The following is a 24,878-nucleotide window of genomic DNA, read 5'->3' as shown; positions in this document are numbered from 1 at the left end:
ACATTGCTGGGCAGAAAGCAGTGGTGTAGACTAAAGTATATTTACTCAAATACTATACATAAATACAATTTTGAGGTATCTTTACTCTACTGGAGTTTTTACTGTAGGCCTACTTTTACTTACTGTAGGCAAATATTGCACTTTTACTCATCTACAGTTCTTTTTAAACTTTAGTTACTATACTTACTTTTGTAGATTTCGATTATTATCACAATACTTCGGCCTTATACATTTATTGCCATTTAAAAAATAGCCGATATGCTGAGCTTGTATTTTCAAATGATTCTCTGTCTTGTTCCCGAGTCATTTGAGGTTCTTTCATTTCCAGCTCGGGTCTGACAGCACGGGGAGCACAGCTCTCTCCTGAGGGGGGGAGTGATTTGTGCCGCCGTGCCGAGCCATGTTTATCACACCTAGCCTGGCCCCCTGGCAACGGAAATGATACCTCCCCAATCGCTACAAATACACTCACTTATTCTGTCTGAAGAGTCTGTCTCGAACTGTCCCCCCTCCTCTCTCTCTCTCTCTCTCTCTCTCTCTCTCTCTCTCTCTCTCTCTCACTCCCCCCTCTCTCTCTCTATCTATCCTGCTCACTCTCACTTACAAACTCGTGCACACACACACACACACACGTTTGTATTACTCTACTTGTGAGGGCATCAGCATTTTAGGACAGCAATTATTGTATGACTAAATGCTTTTTTTTTAATAACCCAAAAGCCAATAAATAAATACCACATGCCAAAAAGCTTGAAGATCTGCTATATTCGCTGCACGAAAAGTATAGATCAGGCAATCCTAAACCCTAACCCAATAACCTCCAAATGTCAAATCCTAGCCGCGACCACAACCTTTTCCTGTAATAAAACAACTATTTGTCTTGTTAGGACCAGGACAGCAACAATTGTCCTCACAATGTCTATTCTCAAATTCTTCTATTTTACAGCATTTGTCCCTCACATGTATAGTTATACAAGAACAAGAACACACACACACACACACACACACACACACACACACACACACACACACACGTTTGACTATATATGAGAAGTGGCACAGTGACAGGCCAGCCCATGGAGTGGATAGGGGGGGAAAGAGATTATCCAGAGGGATGTCTGTCAGCTCTTGAATTCACAAGTACGACCTCCCACCCAACACTGCCTGTCAATCACACTCACTGCCCCGCCACGCACGCATGCACGCACGCACGCACACGCACACACACTGTAGCAGTGTATAATAGCCAGATAAAGAGAGGGGAATGGAGAAAGATGATTGACAATGTGAGTGAGCTAGCATGTGCAAGCTCATTTCAAAGAGAGCATTGCACTGCATTTTTGTCTTTTAAAAGTAAAAATGTGGACAACAGGGAAGTCAAACTGGACAAGAGGGAAGACGAGAGAGAGGGAGAATAACAGTACAGAACTCCATATTCTCCTATCCATTAACTTCCTCAATGAAACAAAAGTTATATATATTTATTTTTCTCAAAAAGTCTGAAACGTTTCAAAAAGTTATAGTATAGCCTCTATAGACTATAGTATAATATACAGTAGAAAGCCCACACTTCCCAAAGATTCATTCAAGTTTGAATGACGTTTCTAGGTGAAAGTATGAAGGAGGAGAAAGGGCCCAAAGTTTGGGTACGGATAAATAATGAGAGTGGAAAGGACATGAGTGGCCGGGCCCCCTCCAAGTGAACCCCCCTAACTGGTATGAACAGAGTTAGAAGGAGCTTCTTGCTAGGAAGGAGAGGAATATCAACAGACCTTTTCATTGATTGATTGATTGATTGATTCAATAATTTATTAGCGCTTTAAAAACAGTGTGGTAATATTCTCAAGGGGAAGTGTACTGGGCCCACATAAAACGAATGGAAGAAACTTAACTATACACCTGGATCGTTAAACCTCAAATTATAGTCGTTTGTTCGAGTGTTACAATTAGACTACAAAGTAGGAGCTCCAACAGTGCTATTTGGAAGCCCAACGTGGGCAGGTGGGAAACAGTGGCAGCTAACTGTGGGAGTTGGATATTTAACAGTAGAAAAATCAGTCATTTTTGTTTTATATATTTCTATTGAAGTTGTATTCAATGAAACCCGAGCTGTGGGCCATTCAAAACAGCAGCCAAGCCTCCCATCCGTCCCTCTCTGCCCATAACAGAGCATGACTGTGACACAGAGAAGGAACACATTCAACCAGGAGCCTCTTAAGGGACAGCCGCTTTCAAAGAGTGGATACATTAGTAATCTCATCTTCTACCCCTGGTACCTGGCACAGTGCCATCACCCTTCAGTAACAAAGAATGTGACCACAATCAGCACTGGCAGTTAAAGGGACCAATGCATGGGGTCTGTATATACCTCAGTCAGTGTTTATAGAATGGAGGAAGATCGTTAAGGCCTTATGTGCCACCTGGGACGAAGAGGATTAAGTAAGTAAGTAAGTTTATAGAAGTGGTGAAGTCACAGTGCATGGGATACTTATATCTCAAGCCCTTCCAGGGCACGTAGAATGTGTCTGTGGCCCACGGGCCCCTCGGTTCAGCTCTTAGAACAACAACAACACAATGGAACGGATGAGAAACAAAGCAAGTAAGCATACAGGCGACACTGTCGGCAACGATTACTCAAAGACCTCTGTCTTTGAGTAATCGTTGCCGACAGTGAAGATCCCTGCTTCACTCTGACAGATCAAGTGGAGAGAGAGAGAGAGAGAGCAAGAGAGCCAGAGGCGAGAGCTCATTCCAATGTCAGCACATGTGAAAGAGCTAAACCACTGGAGCAAGAGAGACCTCGCTGCGCTGAAAGAACGTTGTGTGAACAACAGTCGGGGGCCACTCATTTCAACCCTTTTCTGCTGCAGAGGAACTCAAAGGAGAGATAGACGGAGCTCTGGATGGTTTGCAGTGGTGTGAGTAACGAAGTACATGTACTAAAGTACTGTACTAAAGTTGTCCTTTAAATGCAAAGTAAAACGAGCAAAGAAACGGACCAGGGAAGAGTGGTTTGATATACTGCAAAACCATTAGGAAGGCAATAAGGCATTGTTCTGACAGAATAGGTGACCCCCACCTCACTGAGTCTAGGCCTCAAATCTGCTATTTCAGAAGTCTGACAAAAAAGGTGAAAATTACCCCTCGTTCTACAAGGATAGAGATTGTGCAGTGTTGGCTGTTAAACATGAATGAATGAATGAATGCGGGTGTGTGCGAGTGAGCCAGAGGATGACGGCGTGTGCGGTAAGTGAGTGAGTCTGCGATTAAATTGACAAGAGTGAGCGAGAATCGATGAGTGACTGAGTGGCTGATTGATCGTGTGAGATGGCGAGTGAGTCGGAGTCAGCGAGAAGCACGGCAGAAGAAAGAGCACGTGCAATTAAGCAGCGTCGTTAGCGAGTGCGACTGTGTGTGTGTGTGTGTGTGTGTGTGTGTGTGTGTGCAGACGTATGGGTTTCATCATGTTATCACGTCGGAGATCAGAGATGACTCAAAGCAGTGATGGCACACTCACTGACCAACCACGCCATGCATAAGAGGGTCATCTCAAAGTCTGGTACCCGCTTACATCTGGCTCTCTCTCTGTCTCTCTCTCTCTCTCTCTCTCTCTCTCTCTGTGTCTCTCTCTCTCTCTCTCTCTCTCTCTCGGGTTAAAGTTCTCAGTTGCCACGACTGAATTCAGTCATTCGCATGTCATTGGTTATTATAAGTTTAGAGAGTATTTTAAGTGATCAAACTAGCAATTGCAATAGAATACATGTTCAACTTCAGAAGCATTTTCCATAAAATCCTAATGGTCCCGTATATTTCATAAAAGGAAAGGTTTAAAAAGCCTCAAATCTGTTATGTTCTTGCTCGAACAGCAAGAACATAGGTTTATAATGCTAATATCTAAACAGCATAATTCTGCTTTACCTATTGTGTTCAGTATTTGGGAAATGCTGTTTGACAGGTCAGGAGATTTTATTCTGCTTTATTCCATGCTCTCTCTCTCTCTCTCTCTCTCTCTCTCTCTCTCTCTGTGCAGTCCAACATCCAGCTGAATAAGGTCTGCGTGGAACAGAGCGGCCCCATGGTCAACAAGACCCAGGTCAAAGGGGGTGGGGGCGGAGGGGGCGGAGCCACCTATGTTTTCAAGGTGAGTTCAGTTTCCTGCTTCAGTTTCCTAGATTCACTCGTCTATAGCTTTGTGTCTGTCCGTCTAGCGCTGCCTGAGCCGCGTCATGCCAAAGCCTATACCACTTGTGCAAGGACGCGCTGTGATTGGCCAGTAGCCACTTTTAAGTGGCATATGGGGAAAACGCTCACCCCAAAACATGATTCACGATTCTCTGCCTATCGGGACGTAAGTCCAACGGTAGGCTCAATTGAACTTCGTAACGTTCTGCACAGCGACTCGGCGGCGCCTCTTGTGGTTCAAGTTTGCTTGGGACGGCACGCCTCCCTTGTGGCCCAAAAAGCAGTGTGCAGTGTTTGTAGTCGAGAGGCACGTAATTGCCACTTCCGTGTCTCAAGGGGTCCCCCTTATTACTTTGGCTATCACTGACGCAATTTTCCCTGGTACCAAACATCTTCAAATTGGGTTATTCGCTGGCAAATGCATATGAATTGTTGGATCCTTCACATGAAAAGGTTTGAGAACCATTTACATGGTTAAACTTGACTGGGAGCTATAGTTAAATTAACTTTTACTTTGCAGTGTATCGTTGTTGTCGGGTAGAAACCTACCTCATCATACATTACATGTTTCACAGCGCAGGTTACAGCATGTCTGCATGTCTGCATGATCCTTTTCCACTTGCTCTGCACCAATGACATTTCTGTTTGCTGTACACACTGTAAAAGGAGTTGGCAATAAAGAGGGGAAATAAAATGTACACACAGTAAAGACAAGATCTTGCCTTCAACTCTGAATCAATTTAAAACACTCAGGGTTCCGTTGCACATTTACTGTAGTGTGTCATGTCGGCCAGACAAATCGTGGTGCCATTAAAAAACTAAGTTCTGACCATTATTCTTCTGCGAGATAAGTGATCACATTCTCAATAAGTCAAAATGAATGCTACAGATCAACACATTAACAAAATAGCCTTGTGAAATGAATAATTCACCACATTATACATTCACACAATAATGATTTTTGCGGCCCTGAGTGCTTGGAAAAAAAAACATTTTGTGTCTAACACTGCAGAAATAGCTGCTTTATCGCCTCATCTTTGATGTTAATACAAGGCGTGCGTTATCGTTGCGTCCCTCTGGGGGCTATAGCTGCCATTTTAGCAAACAGGCCTCCGGTATCTAGGATAGAGGATTGTAGTAGTAGAAGTCACACCATGATAAGTGGTTCTTCTCCACCTGAACTGGGTGTCAGGACATGCTCTTGTCAAGCACTGAGGAGAGAATGGAAGACAGGCCCTGCTGTCCACTTTAGTCCATGCAGTGTTTTGTCCCGGGTGGCACTTTTCCCCAAATGCCAGCTCAAGGAATGCAGCCTATAATGGCAGTGGCTCAGGAGGTATAACGCTGGGATCTTTTAGCGCTTTAACGATTCCGTTCACTTAACGATTCCCTCTTAACGGTCCAATTCCTTAATGGTTCCCTTTAATGATTCCTGTAGGGATTTCCAAATGGACCCTTACAGGTCTGTAACTCTGAGACTGTACAAATGCGGGTCTACAGTATGTGGTATTGTGGTTCCATTTGTACGCTCTCAGAGTTATAGTCCTTGAAGTCAAAAGTTCGAGGACCACCGGTATTGTATTTGTATAGCAGATGTGAAGTCCACATGCCAGCTCTGACAGTGGGATAAACGGGTTCTGGAAACGGTTCCAAATGTGATGGAGTCTGCTCAGTCTAATGATCATTACAATGTCATGTGAAAGAAAATATTTCCAAAACATCTTGTTCTATTGTTGGACAATCAAGGGGGGGTAAATGGCACTTCATGTCAAAGAGCTTGCCGACATCCTCCCAGTGGGGGCTCCTCACTGCAGGCAGGCGAGTCAGTAGGAAAAGAACAGCAGTGAAAAACACCTCACAAATGTGTGTGTGTGTAAAAACTAAATTGTGGAGAAAAAGAGGTAAAAAACTAAACATTGTTCCCGCCATGGCTTCTAGGTGGATAAGGACGTATACACCCCCCTCATCATCGCGGCGGGGGGCGGAGGCAGAGGCTACAGCAGCCAATCGGAGACCCAGGTGGAGCAGATAGACTACGCCCCCAGCCTGCCCGGACGCAACGGAAAGTCCCACGCCGCAGGTAACACGTCATGGTGGACAGTGACTAAAGGGCCTTGCAAACGCTGTTGCCTGGATCAACGACAGGTCTGCCTACAGGTCTGCTCAAGAGAGGCGCGACAACGCAAGTGTGAAAAAAAACTAAACCGAATCCATGTCTGATGAGTCGCGGGCGTGTGCACGAAACGAGCATGCACAAGAGTATCTGTACTTTACTTTGCATAAAAAAATACTTGAACTTTTTAATACTGAAGCATTTTTTTTCCAGTATTCCAGTACTTTGACCCAAATTTGACAGGGAAACTTTCACTTATTTGAGTATAATGAGCAATTTGAGTATCTATACTTCAATCTGGGATCCCATCAGCAAGAAAAACAGCGCCCTGTTTTCCTTTGAATTTGCTGTTCTTGAGAGACTATCTATGCTTTGATACTAAGGGTTGAGAACTTTGTCCACCACTGACTCTTTCTTTTGCAAAAAAAAAAGCACTGTATTGATTTGTTATAATGACTGTTATAATGATAATGCACGCATACTTGTGTGTGTACATATACTGTAATATGTGCGATTGTGTACGTGGTGTGGATGGTGCATGTTTTTGTTGGGTTTGTGCAATGTAGTGCCTTTTGCATTGTGTATGATACTCTGTATGCCACTCAACCTACAACATGCAGATGTACGGCTATTTTCACTATTTTAAAATATGTTTCAAAGTACAAAAAAAATGAAGATATAGTCTTATATGCATCAGTCCACTGACCCTCGTTTGATACCGTCTTTATCTCTGAGACACCTGTCAAATCCTCAGCGTTCAGTTAACTCTCTTAGCGGCCGACCCGTAAGGTCCAATTCTTTCCAATTATAACATTCTCAGACCAAGTTCCAACCATTAGCAGCCCATTTTAGACTCGTGGGTGGTCCCCTCCCTGTAGAACCACCGGCGTATGCCTCTGTGTGTGGTGCACCTGTGATGCATTCAGGAGAGCAGAGAGAGAGAGTTTGAAGACCCAGAGAAAGTGAGATGATGGAAGTGAATGCTAATGGCGAGGCAGAAGAGAACAAGACAGACAATGAATAGCTGAATAGATGGATAATAAGTATTGCTGCATTGCAGTGCATAAGACCCATCTCTCCTCTCGCCTCTGCACAAGTGATAGACTGTGGTATCTCATCGTGTTGACTCTGAGGTGCGCGAGTGGTAATGAGCACGGGAATACAGATGGCCCGCAGAAGAGCTGCCAATTTGTACGGCCAGTAACTGCTGTCCACACTCGTAAACACAGCTATTATTCCTGGAGCCGTGTGCTCCTGTATTGATGCACAAGATGCGCCACCTCGCGTATACTGTATAGCCTACGGTTAATCTAAAGGTGATAACTGATAACATTTCTATTTAGGTGAATATTATAAAAGAAAATAATACATATATACACTTCAAAAGTGTGTGTGTGTGTGTGTGTGTGTGTGGCTGAATGTTCTCTATCAGGGACGTGTTGAGAGCTTGTAGATCAGCTATTTTCGGGGGGTAACCCAGCACTCTTTAGCTAGTGGAGATGCGGTGTACGACATGGATTTCTAAACAAATGTGTTCAATGCAAAATGATGTGTACCTAGTTCAGGAGACTTCAGGGAAAAAAAGCAATTCTCCTGAATGCTGCCTGCCGGCATGGGCATGGAAAGGAGGTGCATGCATGTGCATTTTTTCCACCATAATAAATGCTGCATTCGTGGTCTGCAAAGGGCAGTTATTTTACAGACGGGTAAAAGGGCAGGGGCTGAAGCCCCCTTTGTTCTATAGCACCTTTATTCCCACGTAGCCATGCATAAAATTAAAAACATATTTTAAATATGTTTCTGAAAAAGCCGTCCCCATGCATGACTATTCATATGGACTTGCTTTGTCTCCCCGAGGACGCGGCGCTTTAACCACGACGCTCCGCTCTAACTTTATTTTCATACACGCAGCCAGATTATCCATTATTCACGTACTATAGCTGGAGTTGACAAGCTCCCCTCATAACATAAGATATTGATTACGCTTTTTATCTTTTTTTTTTGTGTCTGTGTTAGCCCCCAGGTTTACTTTGTAGGAAACTAGGTGAACGAAAAATTTAAAATTCAACATGTCTGGGATTTACTTTTTATTTCTTTCGTCTTAAGTTTTTATTATTATTATTTTTTTCTCCCACATAAGCTTGTCTAGTGATTTATTTAGTTTCCCATTTGTTTGTGTCTCTCAGCGTTCGAGGGAAGGGAGGAAGGCTGCATAGAATGGGAGGGGTGGAAATATGCAGATTTTTGGGCAATACAGGAGGGATTAGTTGTAGCTTTATTTATGTATGGCGGTAGGTAATCTCATATTACCAATTCTCTTTGAGGGGATTTTGCCTGTACCTGTTGCAGACAGTTACTGTATTTACTGCAGACTGCAGATATTTCGGTGTACGTGCGTGTGACCGTGCGTCCGTGTGTGCGTGCGTGCGTGCGTGCGTGCGTGCGTGGACATGTGTACTTCTAAGAAATGTCTGTCCGCACACTGTGCACCCAAAAAAGAAGAAAAAAGACAGAGCACACAATAGACAGAGGTCTATTGTGTGCTCTCGCACACGTCACTTCAACAACGCATCACTTCACACACAACACATCAAAAAGCGAGTGTCTGCCTGTGCTGACAGGTGGAGGTGGAGGCTGGAGTGACGTTGCCCCTGCCAGTCAGGGCGGGAGACCCCTGGCGCTCGGGGGCCAGGGAGGCCAGGCGTGTCAGAAGTTCTGGCAGACCCGCGGAGGCTTCGGGGGCGGCGGGGGAGGCTGCATGTCCGGAGGAGGCGGCGGAGGCTACAGAGGTCGGTGTTCAAACAGTCTGCCTCGTCCTAATGCGTCACAGCATCCATTCTGGACACTTGGAATGAGATGCTACAAAATGGAAACTGCCCCGATATGGCTTTACTGCATAGTTGGCAATGATTGTATTGATCATTTAATATGAATATGCAAGACAAATGTAAAAAACACCAAAAAAAATCACACATGTGTGAACTGAGCGGTGCAACTATACTTGTATTAGTGTAGGGCAACCAGACTAGTTATAGTTATTGACTTGTCACACTTTATTATTATTTTTCTGGAGTAACCTACCTAACTTCTGCTGTGGTTGGCCGAGCTTTGCATAACGTAATTGGCTGTTGTTGGTTACGTAACCAATCTATGTTTTACTATTGTTTATAAAGACATAAATTCCCTTGCAGGGGCAGAATATCAAACTATTCAAGCATTATAGAAATTTCCAAATTACTTTTCAAGAGAGTCAAGAGAGTCAAGGAAAATTGGACAGCGGCAACCACACTGTACTGTACTGTACTGTACTTTTATTGTTATATAGTATAGTGCTCAGTGTGAAAGGCCTTCTAGGCTGCTCAACAGTGCCACTTTAGGTCACCCAGCGGTATTTCAGCTGTTCATACCCCAAACATGACGTACATAAGGACACACATGGCCAGCCATTGGAGCGGTGTGCAGACTGTCCACCGCAAAACCCCCCCCAAAAAAACATCATGGCATTTCTTTCATTGTGATACCGATCGATGACTAAGAACTTAAAGTAATACTATGTTTGTTCCATTGATCCAAGACGGAATAGCAATGGAGTGATTGATCACTATGAATAAACATGCTCTGAAAATGCAACCGGCCGGCCGGGCCGTTGGCGGCCCACCCATCTGCCGATGGGTGGGCCGCCAACGCTTACAAGATTCCCAAGTGGGCCGTGATCCAGAAAAGGTTGAGAACCACTGGGCCACTGTATATACATGCTGGACAGATCATTATGTACTGTCAATAATGTCAATTATAAGTATTATGTGTGATTACCACACCTGGCCTCTAGGTGGCAACACCTCTGTGGACAACAACCCGAAGCATGACGGGGATGATGGCTCATCCTTCTTCAGTCCAGATGGAGACGTATTCATGGACCCTCTAAAAGGTGCTGCTTCCTTACTTCTACTTCCTTATTACTTCCTTCACAGGTCTATGGGCTGCTAATTAATAATTATACACATTAAGTCTCTGTTACATTTGATTTGATGTAACACAGTTGTTCTCAAACGTTTTCATTTCATGGACCCCCATAATCAGAGTCGGCTAGAGTGGATAGAGAATGATTGATGGATTGAAACGCTCAGCGTACATGCATGTATGTATGTATGTATATGTGTGTGTGTATGTGTGTGCGTGTGCGTGCATCGACATGACCTGGATACCGTAGGCTGGCTTGAGACCAGATACGATTAGAGTTTGCACTAAACGTTAAATAGACGCAAAGTTATGCAGGTCCTCAGGAGCAAAATACGAGTTAGTTACTGTCCATCTTCATCTAATATCCATTTCTACCGTTTAGAACTGACAGCTCCACTGTGCATTTCCTGAGAACGTGCTTACGTACATGCATCATGTCACATTCATGTAGAGTGGAAACTGGTCAAAATAAAATGGCCTAATAACGTGAGTTGTCCTGTCCTATCCTGTGTGTGCGCGCGTGTGTGTGTGTGTGTGTGTGTGTGTGTGTGTGTGTGTGTGTGTGTGTGTGTGTGTGTGTGTGTGTGTGTGTGTGTGTGTGTGTGTGTGTGTGTGTGTGTGTGTGTGTGTGTGTGTGTGTGTGTGTGTGTGTGTGTGCGCGTGCGTGCGTGAACACAGGCATGGAGGGCGATGGGGAGGTGATCATCAGCCCGGTGCCGAACTGCAGCCACTGTGAGACGGGCGAGTGTCACGAGGAAGGAGGCGGCACCGTCTGCTACTGCGACGACGACCTACTCCTGGCCCCCGACCGCGTGTCCTGCATCAACGCCACAGGTACACTGGACAGGTACACTGTACCACAGGTACACTGTACCACAGGTACACTGGACAGGTACACTGTACCACAGGTACACTGGACAGGTACACTGTACCACAGGTACACTGTACCACAGGTACACTGGACAGGTACACTGTACCACAGGTACACTGGAGGACAGGCCATTTAGACCTGAGATATACCAATGTCTTCCAAATCATGACAGTTGTCTGAAAAACATATGTTTCTACGTCAGTGGTTCTGACGTAGTCAAGTACCCCCCAAAAATTACTGTATGTAATTGGCCCGCCGATCCCCATCTGAAAATATGTTGTTCCAGGGATCAACGAATCATATAGGGCCCAAGTAGTTAAACATCATACATATACATTATACACATACATTATACATTAGGGCATCATTGGCATCCTGATACATAATATGCACACAGTCCCTAGACACTTACATAACAGACTTGGGCATTCTGGCACACGTACAGTTCTGTACTTCCATAGGCCCCTCTAGGCATTCATGCATGCACACGGCACGCACGCACACACGCACGTGCTCGCACACACACACACACACACACACACACACACACACACCACAGATATGTATTATATACTTGAGGAGATACTTCAGTATGGCATTGAAAATAACTGAGAATCGCCAAACAATAGCAGGAAAATATACATTTTGTTTTAGTGTGTGACATCACCACATAGAAGACGAGGGAAAATCCCAACCCTAACCTCTAAACCTTTTTACTATACTTTTGTACTATAGTATTAGTCATACAAGTACACGCATGCACGCAGAGACACATACCGTATCACGCTCAGCTCAGAAATGAATCAAAACAAAACCAAATTAATTGAGTTGAAGAATGTAATTGTACCTGTAATAGAGTGCAAATTAATGAGCAGTTAATACATTAACGTGCCGATCTGAATTAAGCCGAGGCAGCTCCTACTAATGTGTCCAATCTCGTGAGGAGGTGTTCTTTATTAGTGTCATCTTTATCACTCAATAATTATCAGTCCCTGGGATTACCCAACCCAGGGGGTCTGCAACGTTGTTCAGCCCTTAGCTGAGAGAGAGATGAAGCAGGGACTACATAGCCTGTTGTATAACATTGTGTTGCAGATTAAAGTTTTTCATAGCATTCATTAGCATTCACAGCAGGGACAATCCTTTTAGTTTTCTAATAAGGGATGATTCCGAATTGTATTGCCTGATTCATGTTGCGTTCACAATGCAGCAACACCAACCTAGGCGGTGCCATGTCATTAATTGTTTCCAACGGCTGATTTTTCTGACAGCGTGTTGATCCGACGCGCCGCATGACTACCCCGGTCCCTATAACCCCGGGCCCTATAACTGCACGGTCCCTATAACTGCATGGTCCCTAACCCTATAACCACACGGACCCTAACCCTATAACCACACGGTCCCTAACCCTATAACCACACGGTCCCTAACCCTATAACCACACGGTCCCTAACCCTATAACCACACGGTCCCTAACCCTATAACCACACGGTCCCTAACCCTATACCCGCACGCCAAGCCACGTAGTCGGAATAATGGGATGTCAGAGTTCTGGGCAGTCCCCACCACGTTGGCCAGGCCGGCTACACTGTCGGCCAGTTCAGTTCAAGTGTTGCTCAACAGGGGGGAAAAAAGGAAAATTACAAAGGCTTGAGTTCAAAAGCGAAGAAAACCATGACGAGGAATGTTCGTCGACCATCTTTGTTCAATGACAAAAACAAAATAAGAACTAAGATATGATGATTAAACGATTTTCTTTTTTGCATGGATGCACCTGGGTCGTATCCTCAGTGATGTATCCCAAGGTCATCGGGGTTTCAGGTCTCGCAACATATACCCCTCACTCAAGTGACCCAGCCGGAGTGATCAAGTCCCGACTTACGTCCCAGTAGCTACCCTTGATCAGTCCCATTTCGGGAAAGACCAGGGCCACACAATCAGTTGTTCCGGAACTACTCTGCCGGGTCTGGGAGGTAGATCAATGTTGCTCGTGGAAGGACTACGCTCTGTGGGTTGACTCCTGTCCGGGCCCCGCCTACATCTCACCAAGTCCACACCTGCTCTCACCAGGTGTGGAGTCTAAAACTAAAACATTTCAGATGACTAAAATGATAAAATCTGACTAAAACTAAACCAAATTGCTCTGTGAAAGCTAACACTGCCACCCCATTATCTACAAGCAGTACAGGAGGTGTGGAGAGCGAGGGTGTAGAGGAAATGGTGAAACAGAAACATGATGATTGATAGACAATTCATTTGCAGCCAGTTCAGATTATTTTTTTAGGGATGCGCCGATGTGACACGTCTGGCCGATACAATAACCGATCAACATTGCTGTTATGGTCGATAACCGATTTACTGGCATAATACACACTGAATTCCAAGACGAGGGATATGCACCTTATTGAAATATTGCCCCATATCCCAACATAAACAGCTTAAAGTATTATTTTTAATTTAAAAATGTTCCAACTTTGTTGACCCTCTTAACGCTTCTCAAGAAAACACTGATTGAATCTGCAGCCTTCACACAAGGATTATTCAGTTTTGCATTCAGACACAAAATATCCTTGTGTACCACACAGAGTAGTCCAAATAACACATGAATCCCTAAAGAATGTGATATTGGCATTGGCTCTAACACCTTGGAGATAAGATATGTGCTGCTGTCAATACAACCTCTAGACAATGTCACGCTTAAAAAAAAAAGTTGAAGGAATGGGAGATTTCTCTGATGGAGGCTCTGCGAGGTCACACATGCAGGTCTCTGTCAGTCTGACTGTCTATTTATCTCTCTCACTCTCTGTCTCTCTGTCTGTCTGGGAGTCTCTTTGTGAATCTCTCTGTTGCTGTCTGCCTGTCTGTCTGTCTGTCTGTCTCTCCCTGTGTCTGTCCCTCTCTCTGCCCAGCGTGTGTAATTTATATCTTATTAAAACCACCTAAATGAGATCTCCCCATCATCACTTAAAAGGGGTGAATTGACACGCAGCCACCGCCCCGCACAACGCCTCAAAGCTGCACTCTGTCATCACTATAGCCCACCTAATTAATGACGTCTCGGGGGAAATGTGGAGATGAATGCTAATACATGGCTCGGGGACGGTGGGACGGTGAACACGTGTGCTGTTTGTGTTGATTTTGGCGACTATGTTGGTTGCTTTCTTTCACTGACGGAAACTAAATGTGTGATATAACCACGTGATGACTAAAACTAGGACTAAATATATTGTCAACGGATGAAAACTAGACTAAATAAAAATGTCCTGGAGGGACTAGTGGAGAAGAGATATAATGGAACTAAGACAAGTCATGTTATGCCTGGTTGTGTGTGGATGTCCGGGCTCCGAAAATAGCGCCCACATTTTCGGGCATTTTGTAGTACCACAGACGAAAAACAGTCTAAGTCCAAATTTCATTCGGACCCCTCCACGAAAAGGCCTCGTTGTGCTGAACCCTTATCTATCATTTATACATTATGGATCAATAGTGTGGACTGTTTTTCGTCTGTGGCATTCTATTGATATATATGTCTGTATGTCTGTATAATATTTAGTCGACTAAAACTAAAACATTTCAGCTGACAAAAAATGCGACCAAATGGGATGTTTATGCAAATGACCATGAAAGTAAATGAAAATGTGCCGTGTCTTCCAGAGGTGTCCATCCTGCCCCAGCAGCCCTCCCTGTCCCACCTGGCCCTGGGCCTCTCCGTGGGGACATCGGCCCTCATCGCTGCCCTGCTGCTGGCCGTGTCTGGAGTCATGATCAGTGAGTGACAAACCACATGTGGCCTCTTCCTTACTTCCTCCACTGGTGTTACTTATACCAATGTTGCTAATGAAGCCCCTGTTCAATTAGGTGTAGCACGGTGGTTCTCGAACATCTTTATTTCAACAAAGGACCCCCATAAGTGCACACATGGAACCAAACAAACCCTTATTATGGGTTCATTTGCACTCTCACACACACACACACACACACACACACACACACACACACGCGCACATGCATGCGCGCACTCACACTCATCGCTCCACACTCATTTACTTGCTGATAGACAGACGAGATAGAAACAGAGAGACACCGAGAGAGAATCCAGAGTGCAGACATTCTCATGATTCTCAGCTTTGAGCCTATCACCTCCAGACACATCCACACATCCACACACACACACACACACACACACACACACACACACACAGACGCATGCACGAGGTGGTGCGAGGGAGTGTGGCATGCAGTGCTGAGGGATGGAACGCACAAATGACGGATGGCTGCATGAGCGCCGCGTGACAACGCTCATAAATTAGGCCCGGTGCACGTGGTAAAACTAAATATGTTGCACGTACGTACGCATGGGATGTGTTGTGTGTGCGCACGCACGCATGCACACATGCAAAGTAATGTGTTTACAGCTCAAGAGAGAGAGAGGGAGCGAGAGTGAGAAACCTGTCACAATAATTACATAATGGCCTGATTCGCAATTATTTTGCACAATCTCCATAATCGTTTCCACGTTCACATTTCTCATTTCTTCTTCAAAGCTGTACTTTCTTGAAGCTCAATGTGCACAAAAAATGTGGCCGTGGAATTGAGAGAATTGTAACAATAGAGATGTGTAATGAAGCCTTCCTTTCCTGCCATGTGACCACCAGTGTACAGGCGCAAGCACACAGAGCTCCAGTCCATCCAGCTGGAGCTGCAGAGCCCCGACTGCAAGCTGAGCAAGCTGCGCGCCTCCACCATCATGACCGACTACAACCCCAACTACTGCTTCGCCGGCAAGACGGCCTCCGTCAACGACCTGAAGGAGGTGCCCCGGCGCAACATCTCCCTCACCAGGTATACGTGGCAACAGAATGGGCTCTTTATATATGCACACACGCCATTTTGGAAAAAACTCGGGCTCCTTCCCTATACTTCCTTCACAGGTGAAGGCTCTCTTCCATTCTGGTCAAACAGAGTCAGGGTGCTGTTATTGTGCGTGTTGGCTCACTGGAAACACTCTGCTGCACCAGTGGGTCTCAAAGTGTCCTTGAGTGGGTTCCACATGGCCCCGTACGGGCGTGTAACTCTGAGAGTGTACACATTTGTACACCCTCAGAGTTCTCGGGGTCCTGAAATTTAAAATGTTTGAGATCCACTGCACACTACATGGAACAGAGCCTTCATTAGTATCATCGGTAACACCTGTGAAGGAAGTAGGGAACGGTCCTGGAAGTAGGAAGAGTTATTCTATGTGCATAGAGCCCCTTGCAGTGGTGGAGAGTAACTAAGTACAATTTGAGGTATTTGTACTTTACTTGAGTATTGCCAATTAACAATACTTTGAGGCAAATATTGTACTTTTACCCCACTACATTTATTTGAAAACTACTACTTTGATTATCATTACAAAACATACATTAACCACTTCAGCCCTATACACATTTCGGCTATTGAAGATAGCCGATCTACAATCTCACAGTAGATCTGCTATTTTCAAAATATTTTGTATACATTTGAAAACTTGAAATGGGACATTCTGCATTGTGAGTACTTTATACTTTTGGTACTTTTACTCAACGAAATGTTTAATTTCGGACTTTCTATATTGCAGTATTGGTGCTTTGTACTTTTTCCACCACTGTTCACATGTATACAGAAAATACACAATTATACACCACCATCAAGGATAAATGCAAGAAAGCCAACGGCTTATTTCCATTGCAGTCCCTGACCGAAGCCAGTCTTCTAGAAGAGATAGAACCTTGGTATAACATCTGTAGCTCTGCAGGTCTTTTCCCTCTTTGAGATAGAACCTTGGTATAACATCTGTAGCTCTGCAGGTCTTTTCCCTCTTTGAGATAGAACCTTGGTATAACATCTGTAGCTCTGCAGGTCTTTTCCCTCTTTGAGATAGAACCTTGGTATAACATCTGTAGCTCTGCAGGTGTTTTCCCTCTTTGAGATAGAACCTTGGTATAACATCTGTAGCTCTGCAGGTCTTTTCCCTCTTTGAGATAGAACCTTGGTATAACATCTGTAGCTCTGCAGGTCTTTTCCCTCTTTGAGATAGAACCTTGGTATAACATCTGTAGCTCTGCAGGTGTTTTCCCTCTTTGAGATAGAACCTTGGTATAACATAATATGTTATACCAAGGTTCTATCTCAAAGAGGGAAAAGACCTGCAGAGCTACATATTATGTAGCCTGAGCTGTGTTAAGTTTCTGGTCTATAGGGGTGGGTCGCGGCTGAGATTTGCGCACGCCCTGATTGGATCTCACCGATCTGTCTGTCAGCCCTGGCCACTCGTCTCCCACCTAGTGAAGCGCTACGTCACATAATTTGGAGCGACACTCACCCGGAAGCGTTGACTCCCACTTCTAGACCAAGGCAGCCAATGCGTTCCTCCAGGCTTTCATTTTTCGCGCAGACGAAATGAAAGCCTGGGTATCGAGGCTACATATTATGTAGCTCTGCAGGTCTTTTCCCTCTTTGAGATAGAACTGAAATCGTGGCCTGACTGAAAGCAGACTGGGAGTGACTCACGCTCCAGCGCCTCAGCATACACACACACATCCCTAGAAGCGGGATTAGTTTGCCTGCAGATTCTTTTTTTTTTAAAGAACTCAATCGGGATTCTGGAAGCTGTCCGGCCCTGGAGCTTTACCCACTCTTCATCTTTTTAATTGCCAATTAAATTCAATTTCTGCTGCTGAGATACCGCTATCAAGATCTGTCTTATCTCGTGGGCCTAAGGTCTTGAGATGCTCAAGACTATCGGAAAAAATGAGCCATCTGCACGCCATCGCAATTTTCGGTGGCGTTGGGGTCCTCTAAATTGATTATTTATGCCTGGGGGGGGGGGATATTCCAGCCATTCATTGGGGGTCATGATGTGATAATGAATAACATGTCCTATTCCTCCAGATCATGGTAATTCATTCAATAGTAATGGGCTCTGGGGCCTATATCACCACCATCCATGGTCGTTGTAGAACCACCACAAACAAATTCATTTTATGTATTTTCTTACTTACTTGTGTGTGTGTGTGTGTGTGTGTGTGTGTGTGTGTGTGTGTGTGTGTGTGTGTGTGTGTGTGTGTGTGTGTGTGTGTGTGTGCGCGCATGCGTGTGTGTATAGTTTACTGCAACATAGTAGTTTACTGGCTCATAAAAATCTTGATGGAACAATTAAGGTGACGCTCAAGTGGTTTCCGTCAGGAAGGCTATTCTCTCCCTATAGAGGTCAGCAGAGGGGACTGCTGGATGTCTATACATCTACATCATTCATGAGAGAGACTAATTAAGACACATCAAGACGTCCTTGACCACATTTGGTTCAAACTGGCTTCATGGAACATCTGTCAACGGCACGCTTTCATCATTTTCCACAGGTTACAATTGCTTGTATCTTGGCAACCGATTCATTGCCAGAAGGAATTATGTCGCTTTGAGTAAATAGGAGGCTAAAAAAAATCTCTGTCGGAAACAAAAGACGTGGATTAAGTCAACACATTGCCATCAAGAATCAATGTGTTGATTATTCAACTCACTGTGTAATTGTTGTCTCAGCTAAAAGGTTTTCAGGAACAGATACTGTAGTATTTTATAGGGTTTAGCTTGGAAATTACCGTAGATTGTTTGTGACGCATCTGCTATGTTTGTTTACCTCCTCTGTGTGTGTGTGTGTGTGTGTGTGTGTGTGTGTGTGTGTGTGTGTGTGTGTGTGTGTGTGTGTGTGTGTGTGTGTGTGTGTGTGTGTGTGTGTGTGTGTGTGTGTGTGTGTGCACGTGCAGGGGTCTGGGTCATGGTGCATTTGGTGAGGTTTATGAAGGCTTGGCTGTGGGCATACCAGGAGAACCAAGCCCAATGCAAGTAGCTGTCAAGGTGGGCTCTCTCTCTCTCTCTCTCTCTCTCCCTCTCCTATTTTAATACACACATATTCTCTGTCGGATGGAAACCTCATAATTATATGAAAACGGGAGGGGCCGGGGCATGAATAATGTTAAACATACAAAACAGACATTGGAGAAAATAACAGATCTAAAAGCACAAGCTTTTTCCATCTGCTACTTTTGATGCTTTTGTGAGATGAGCGGTTTCTGCCCGACGACAGGTACAATTATTCATGTGTCAATGCTGTGGGACTGGAATTATATACTAATAATTATATACTAATTATATACTTACACCATGCTTTTTGTTCCTGTCATTGGCAACAGACCCTGCCAGAGGTTTGTTCTGAGCAAGATGAACTAGACTTTCTAATGGAGGCTCTGATCATTAGGTAGGTACCACGTGCACACGTGTACACACGAACACCCATACACACATTATAGATTACATTTAAGTGATCTATTCCATTACTAACGCTGTTCATATTTACATTAATGTTACATTAATTTCAGTAAATGTCATTAAAACGGTTGGTGACACACATTCCGTCACACTGTCCGATCCCTAACACGCACACACACACACACACACACACACACACACACACACTGATGATGTGTGCTCTCCTCTCCTCTCCTCTCCTCTCCTCTCCTCTCCTCTCCTCTCCTCTCCTCTCCTCTCCGTGGTGCTGGCAGTAAGTTCAGCCATCAGAACATTGTGCGCTGCATCGGTGTCAGCCTTCAGGCTCTGCCACGCTTCATCCTGCTGGAGCTCATGGCTGGAGGAGACCTCAAGAGCTTTCTCAGGGAGACCAGACCCAGACTGGTGAGGCCAGCGCGCGCGCACACACACACACACACACACACACACACACACACACACACACACACACACACACACACACACACACACACACATACCACGCAAACTAACACACGCACTGTCGCGCACGCACGCGCACACACACACACACACACACACACACACACACACACGCACTGACACTCACAGTACCTATCAGCTCATGTGCTGTAGGCTATACTCATAGCAGCACTTCACCCATGTTCAACATATCTTCATATATGTGACCAAATTTGACTGAGGGACTGCCATTGGATTTTTGGATTGTCATATGAAAGCAGGGAATCATAGCTTCAAATTGACATTGGTTGCTCAGTTTGACCCACCATTTTTGGAGTTATGGCTTATAGAGTAATGTCTTGCAGAAAACAGTGAGTTGAGCAAACAGGCTTGTTTGCTCAACTCCTAGCTATACATGTTTAAGCATTTATTTCATATTTACATTTCGGTTTCAGCTCTGACACTTATTTCAGACATGCTCTAGTGAGTTTGCCTGTGCTATTAACTCATTTTGGAAACAAATATAAGTTTTTCTCCTCTGGAGAAAAGAAAGCTGGAATTTGCGCAATGGCAGGCTCTCAGTCAAATCTGGTCACATACACACATACATACGTTAATCCTATTTTATGTTTTGGTTATTCGGAAATAGCAGAGAAAAAAAACACTTTTACATTTGTACTCTCAGGAAATTAATTATATTGATGCTAATACTTTTATCAAGTACATTTTGAATACAGGCCTTTCACTAGTTGTAAGGCCTGTGTTTTTATATTAACCCATTTAGGCCTGACGTAGAAAATAAATAAAAAAGTATTCTGAAAGAATATATATATTCAAAGATTTGTGCCGCATTTTCACGATTTTTCAAAAATAGCAGACCTACAAGCTCGTAGCGCGCCACTCGGTGGTGCGCTATGAGCTTGTAGATCTGCTATTTTTCAATAGCTAAATTATAACATAATGTTTAAAACACCAAAAGGCGTTCCCGCCCAAAATGGATGAAGGTATTGCTACTTTTACTTAAATGAAGCAAAATCATCATTGCACACACAACTCATAGTACACACATACAGTACAGTACATAGTGCACTGTGCAGAGTGTGCATACGCACACCCACACACCCAAATGCTAGTGTATGAAATAGATTGTAGTCTGTGTACTGTCCAGGTTCAGTATCTGTACCTGCCTATCTGCCTGACACCTCACTGTGAAGCCTGATGCATTATACTTTGTTGCACAATGGTGTTCTGTGGCGAAAATAGAGGGTGTGCGTGTGACATCATCATCATCATTCCCGGAAGTTATGTGGGAACGCACAAAACTATTGTCTGGCCTTGACAGCCCATACATCCAAACAGAAAAGTCTTATCTGATTACATTAAACAGCGTTAAACTACGTTAAACTAAATTTGCCACTCACTTTCTGCATGCGCATACCCTCTATAGCCGATCTGCTATTTTGTATGATTTATGCTTTAAGCTCCCCTGGCACTGACCACCACATGGGGGAATTTATTCATTTCAGATTGGTCACTGTCTGTATCTCATTGCTGACTGCTAAAAATGGTGCTTGCGTGTGTGTGTGTGTGTGTGTGTGTGTGTGTGTGTGTGTGTGTACGTGTGCCTCTCTCTCTCTCTCTCTCTCTCTCTCTCTCTCTCCCTCCCTCCCCTTGGGGTTGTCAGGAGCATCCATCCAGCCTGAACATGGTGGATCTCCTCAATGTGGCCAGAGACATCGCCAGAGGCAGTCAGTACCTGGAGGAGAACCAGTTCATACACAGGTGATTGTTGTTTTGCTAATTTGTGCACAGGTGATTGCCATTTTGCTTTGATTTGTACGTATGTGTGGAGTCGGTTCAGCCATATAGGGGTGAGACATGATGTTATACAATATACATACGCATCATTAAAGGAGTATTTCACCCAAACATGACTTATCTTTTATCAATTACACACGCCATCAAGCCTTGAATAGGAGATTTTATTTTTGTTGCATTCCTAAGCCAATAATTTGATGACCAGCGGAATAGCAGACTCAAAGAGATATAGAAGACGCAAAGAGCAGCCGGTCATCGAATTATTAAAACAGAATCTCCATGAATTCAAGGTGTCATGGCATATATAATTGATAGAAAATAAGTAATTATTTGGGTGAATCCGTTGTCCCCCAAAAAAAGTTATTTTTTTAACCACTGTTTCAGTTGTCATTTGAATGCTATGAGTGTGGAGGTTACCTCATGAGAGAACTTGTGCGAGCCTGCTGATCTGTATATAATGTTGCTGCTGGTACTTATTTTCTTATGTGGAACGACATGGAGCTTAGTTGGAAAAGTTGAGTTGAATAGATTTGTTTTTATTGCCCCTTAATTGGCCTTAACAGTATAGCCAGTTGGGGGAAAAACACAAATTTGACGCTTGTGGTCCTGGTCCACATTTAAAACACTCACAATTCAATCACTAGACAGAACAGCTTGCAACAAACAACAGCACAAACATATATACAAAAACACTATCTGTTAAAAGAGGTCACCATTCACGTCCCGGCTCGATCCCCCCAGAATACAGGAAGCGTTGAAGTGAAGCTGACCACACTCACCTTGGTTGTTTCCTAGCTTTTGTTGTTTGAACACAGGGGTGGCTGCATTTCCCATTATTTGCAGTCTTGTTTGCTAAATGTTTGTCACCATCCATCCATCCATCCAACACGAACTCTGTTCTGCAAATAAAAGGCTCTGAAAGATAAATGTTTTGAACATTCTCATCTCACTATTAGCCTGGCAAATGCCAAACAAAACTTTAAAAACAATGAGTTGCATTGTGGTGTAACACATTGTGAGAGCTTGTAGGTCGACTATTTCATCAACAATTCGAGTCAAAGTTGTTTTCCCTGTTTCAGTCACTTCTATAGAGCGTCGCAGTCCCGCCCCCTTTCAGAACGACGATTAGCCCAGGAAATAATTCTCCATTCATTTTCTCCATAGGCTTTTCAAAACGCTGCAGACAAAGCCAACTCGGATCGTGACAAATCGTAACCGTCTTTAAATAAATACTTTTTGAAAAGCCTATGGAGAAAATGAATGGAGAATCATTTCCTGGGCCACTCGTCGTTCTGAAAAAGGGCGGGACTGCGACGCTCTATAGGTAATCCTTCCTTCCTTCTGTCCAGCCCCTCTCTGATGGCCTGGTGGAATTATCCAATGACAAACGAGACCAATTAAAGTGCGTTTGCTCAAACATGGCACGGTAAAGCGCCATCAATCCGCCTAATGGCCGCCTCTCCTCCTCCTCCGGAGGCTGCCGTCTAGGTTCTATACAGCCCTCACTGCTGCCTTCATGCCTGTCTTGGCTGTCTATGTTAACAACTTAACATTCACCCACACTGTCCTTGAAGCTCATTTCATCTTTTATAGGTGTGTTTACTCTGCGGTGAGTTCAGGACCGGTGTGCAGCGGATGGGAAGTAGCTTTAAGTACACATTGTTGTTGCTGTCAGGAAGAAACCTCTTGGCTCCATATTTAAAGCTTTTGTGTTTTGTAAATTAATGCCCTACTTTATCATACTACAGTGTAACACAAAAGTATCAAAGAATAGCAGACAAGCTATTGAAAAGCTTGAAACGTGGTGCGAACAGGACAAGAGGTGCGTTTTGAGCTTGCTTATCTGCTATTTTTTTTAATCATGAAAAGTAACAGTTTTGGACATAATGGTCCCATTATGTCCCACCTGACAGAGAGGGCTTACTCAGAATAGCTCAATGATAATATTGAGCTATTTATTTAACAAGATCAATACCGCTTATCCTACCTTTAAGTAAAAGATTAACTGCTTAACTGCTAGATATTTCCAAGGAAGAAGTGATGTGTACAAAATAGCGGCCGCATTTTGACACATACCAAACGGATCAGTAACACAGAGGTGCCTAGGTGCCAAAACACATCTGTTTTTGGCTTTTTCTGCCTTTATTGATAGTATCAAGTGAAGATAGAAAGGAAAGAGAGAGAAGGGGAGAGACATGCAGCAAAGGTCGTCATGAACCTGTGTGTGTGTGTGTGTGTGTGTGTGTGTGTGTGTGTGTGTGTGTGTGTGTGTGTGTGTGTGTGTGTGTGTGTGTGTGTGTGTGTGTGTGTGTGTGTGTGTGTGTGTGTGTGTGTGTGTGTGTGTGTGTGTGTTGTGTGTGAGCGCGTGTGCGTGCCACACATGTGTACTTGTATTACTATACTTGTGAGGGCCTTAATGTCTCACCGTTGGCATATCGATACATCAGCCGTTGAAACAGGGCTAATGAAAGTAATTGTTCTTTGGCTATATGGCAGTTGAATGGGTTTTTAAGCTGCAGTTAAAATGAACAATGTAAATGCGACCTGCGAAAGCCAGTTAACGTTAATTTACTGTAACAATGGTGTGATAACAATGCACTGCATTGCACTGTTATGACACAGCATGGCCATGACCTTCCCTGCAGCCCCTCCCCCTGCCTGCTGCGTGTGACTTATAGTGAGCTGCCTTTCACGGTTCAGTATTGCCTGAGAGCGAAAACAAATCATTTGCATGGATTTTTCTACACCATTTAGCATGAGCTAAGTACTACTGCTATTTCAAATGCACAACATGCGTGCATGCGTGAGGGCCGTGCAGTTACGCTCTGACTGGAATTATTCCTCCTTCCTGAAACAGTTATGATGCCACTAAATGGATTTGTTGTTTCACGTTACTTTTATTCAGTAAGCTTTAATCTTCAGCTATACTGTTTACACACCATTATTCCTATGGCCTACATAGAGGAACAATAACATGACACAATTCCCGAATTCCCGCAATTTCCGGCATTTATCATTTCCGCAAAACCTTGAACTTGAACGTGAGCCAGGACAAAAATCACGTTAGGTCGGGAGCTGTCGTAGGCTTTGTCCTCAGCTGTTTTTCTGTCGTACACAAGTGGAGCAGCATTGTCTGAACTGCTGACATGCTGTCACAGGCATCTAAACATATGTTTTCACTCCTAATGTATA

General features: G+C 44.1%; 1 protein-coding gene across 2 annotated transcripts in view; it reads left to right on the top strand.

Moving 5' to 3' along the window:
• The window catches only part of LOC308329316 (ALK tyrosine kinase receptor-like), a 139,827-nt gene that overhangs the window by 96,773 nt on the left and 18,176 nt on the right, over positions 1–24,878 (top strand). For both annotated transcript variants that reach the window (XM_080783561.1, XM_080783562.1), the window contains 11 exons: positions 4,031–4,141; positions 6,121–6,262; positions 8,917–9,084; positions 10,125–10,223; positions 10,934–11,089; positions 14,781–14,894; positions 15,782–15,968; positions 18,908–18,998; positions 19,334–19,398; positions 19,703–19,832; positions 21,553–21,650. In XM_080783561.1, the coding sequence (XP_080639687.1) occupies positions 4,031–4,141; positions 6,121–6,262; positions 8,917–9,084; positions 10,125–10,223; positions 10,934–11,089; positions 14,781–14,894; positions 15,782–15,968; positions 18,908–18,998; positions 19,334–19,398; positions 19,703–19,832; positions 21,553–21,650 (1,361 nt within the window). The remainder of the gene's footprint in view (positions 1–4,030; positions 4,142–6,120; positions 6,263–8,916; positions 9,085–10,124; positions 10,224–10,933; positions 11,090–14,780; positions 14,895–15,781; positions 15,969–18,907; positions 18,999–19,333; positions 19,399–19,702; positions 19,833–21,552; positions 21,651–24,878) is intronic.

This window comes from Protomyctophum bolini (genome assembly GCF_963924005.1).
Source record: "Protomyctophum bolini genome assembly, chromosome: 15".
NCBI classification, from domain to species: Eukaryota; Metazoa; Chordata; class Actinopteri; order Myctophiformes; family Myctophidae; genus Protomyctophum; species Protomyctophum bolini.
The sequence above is the reverse complement of the archived record's forward strand: the minus strand, read 5'-3'. Positions and strand labels throughout refer to the sequence as shown.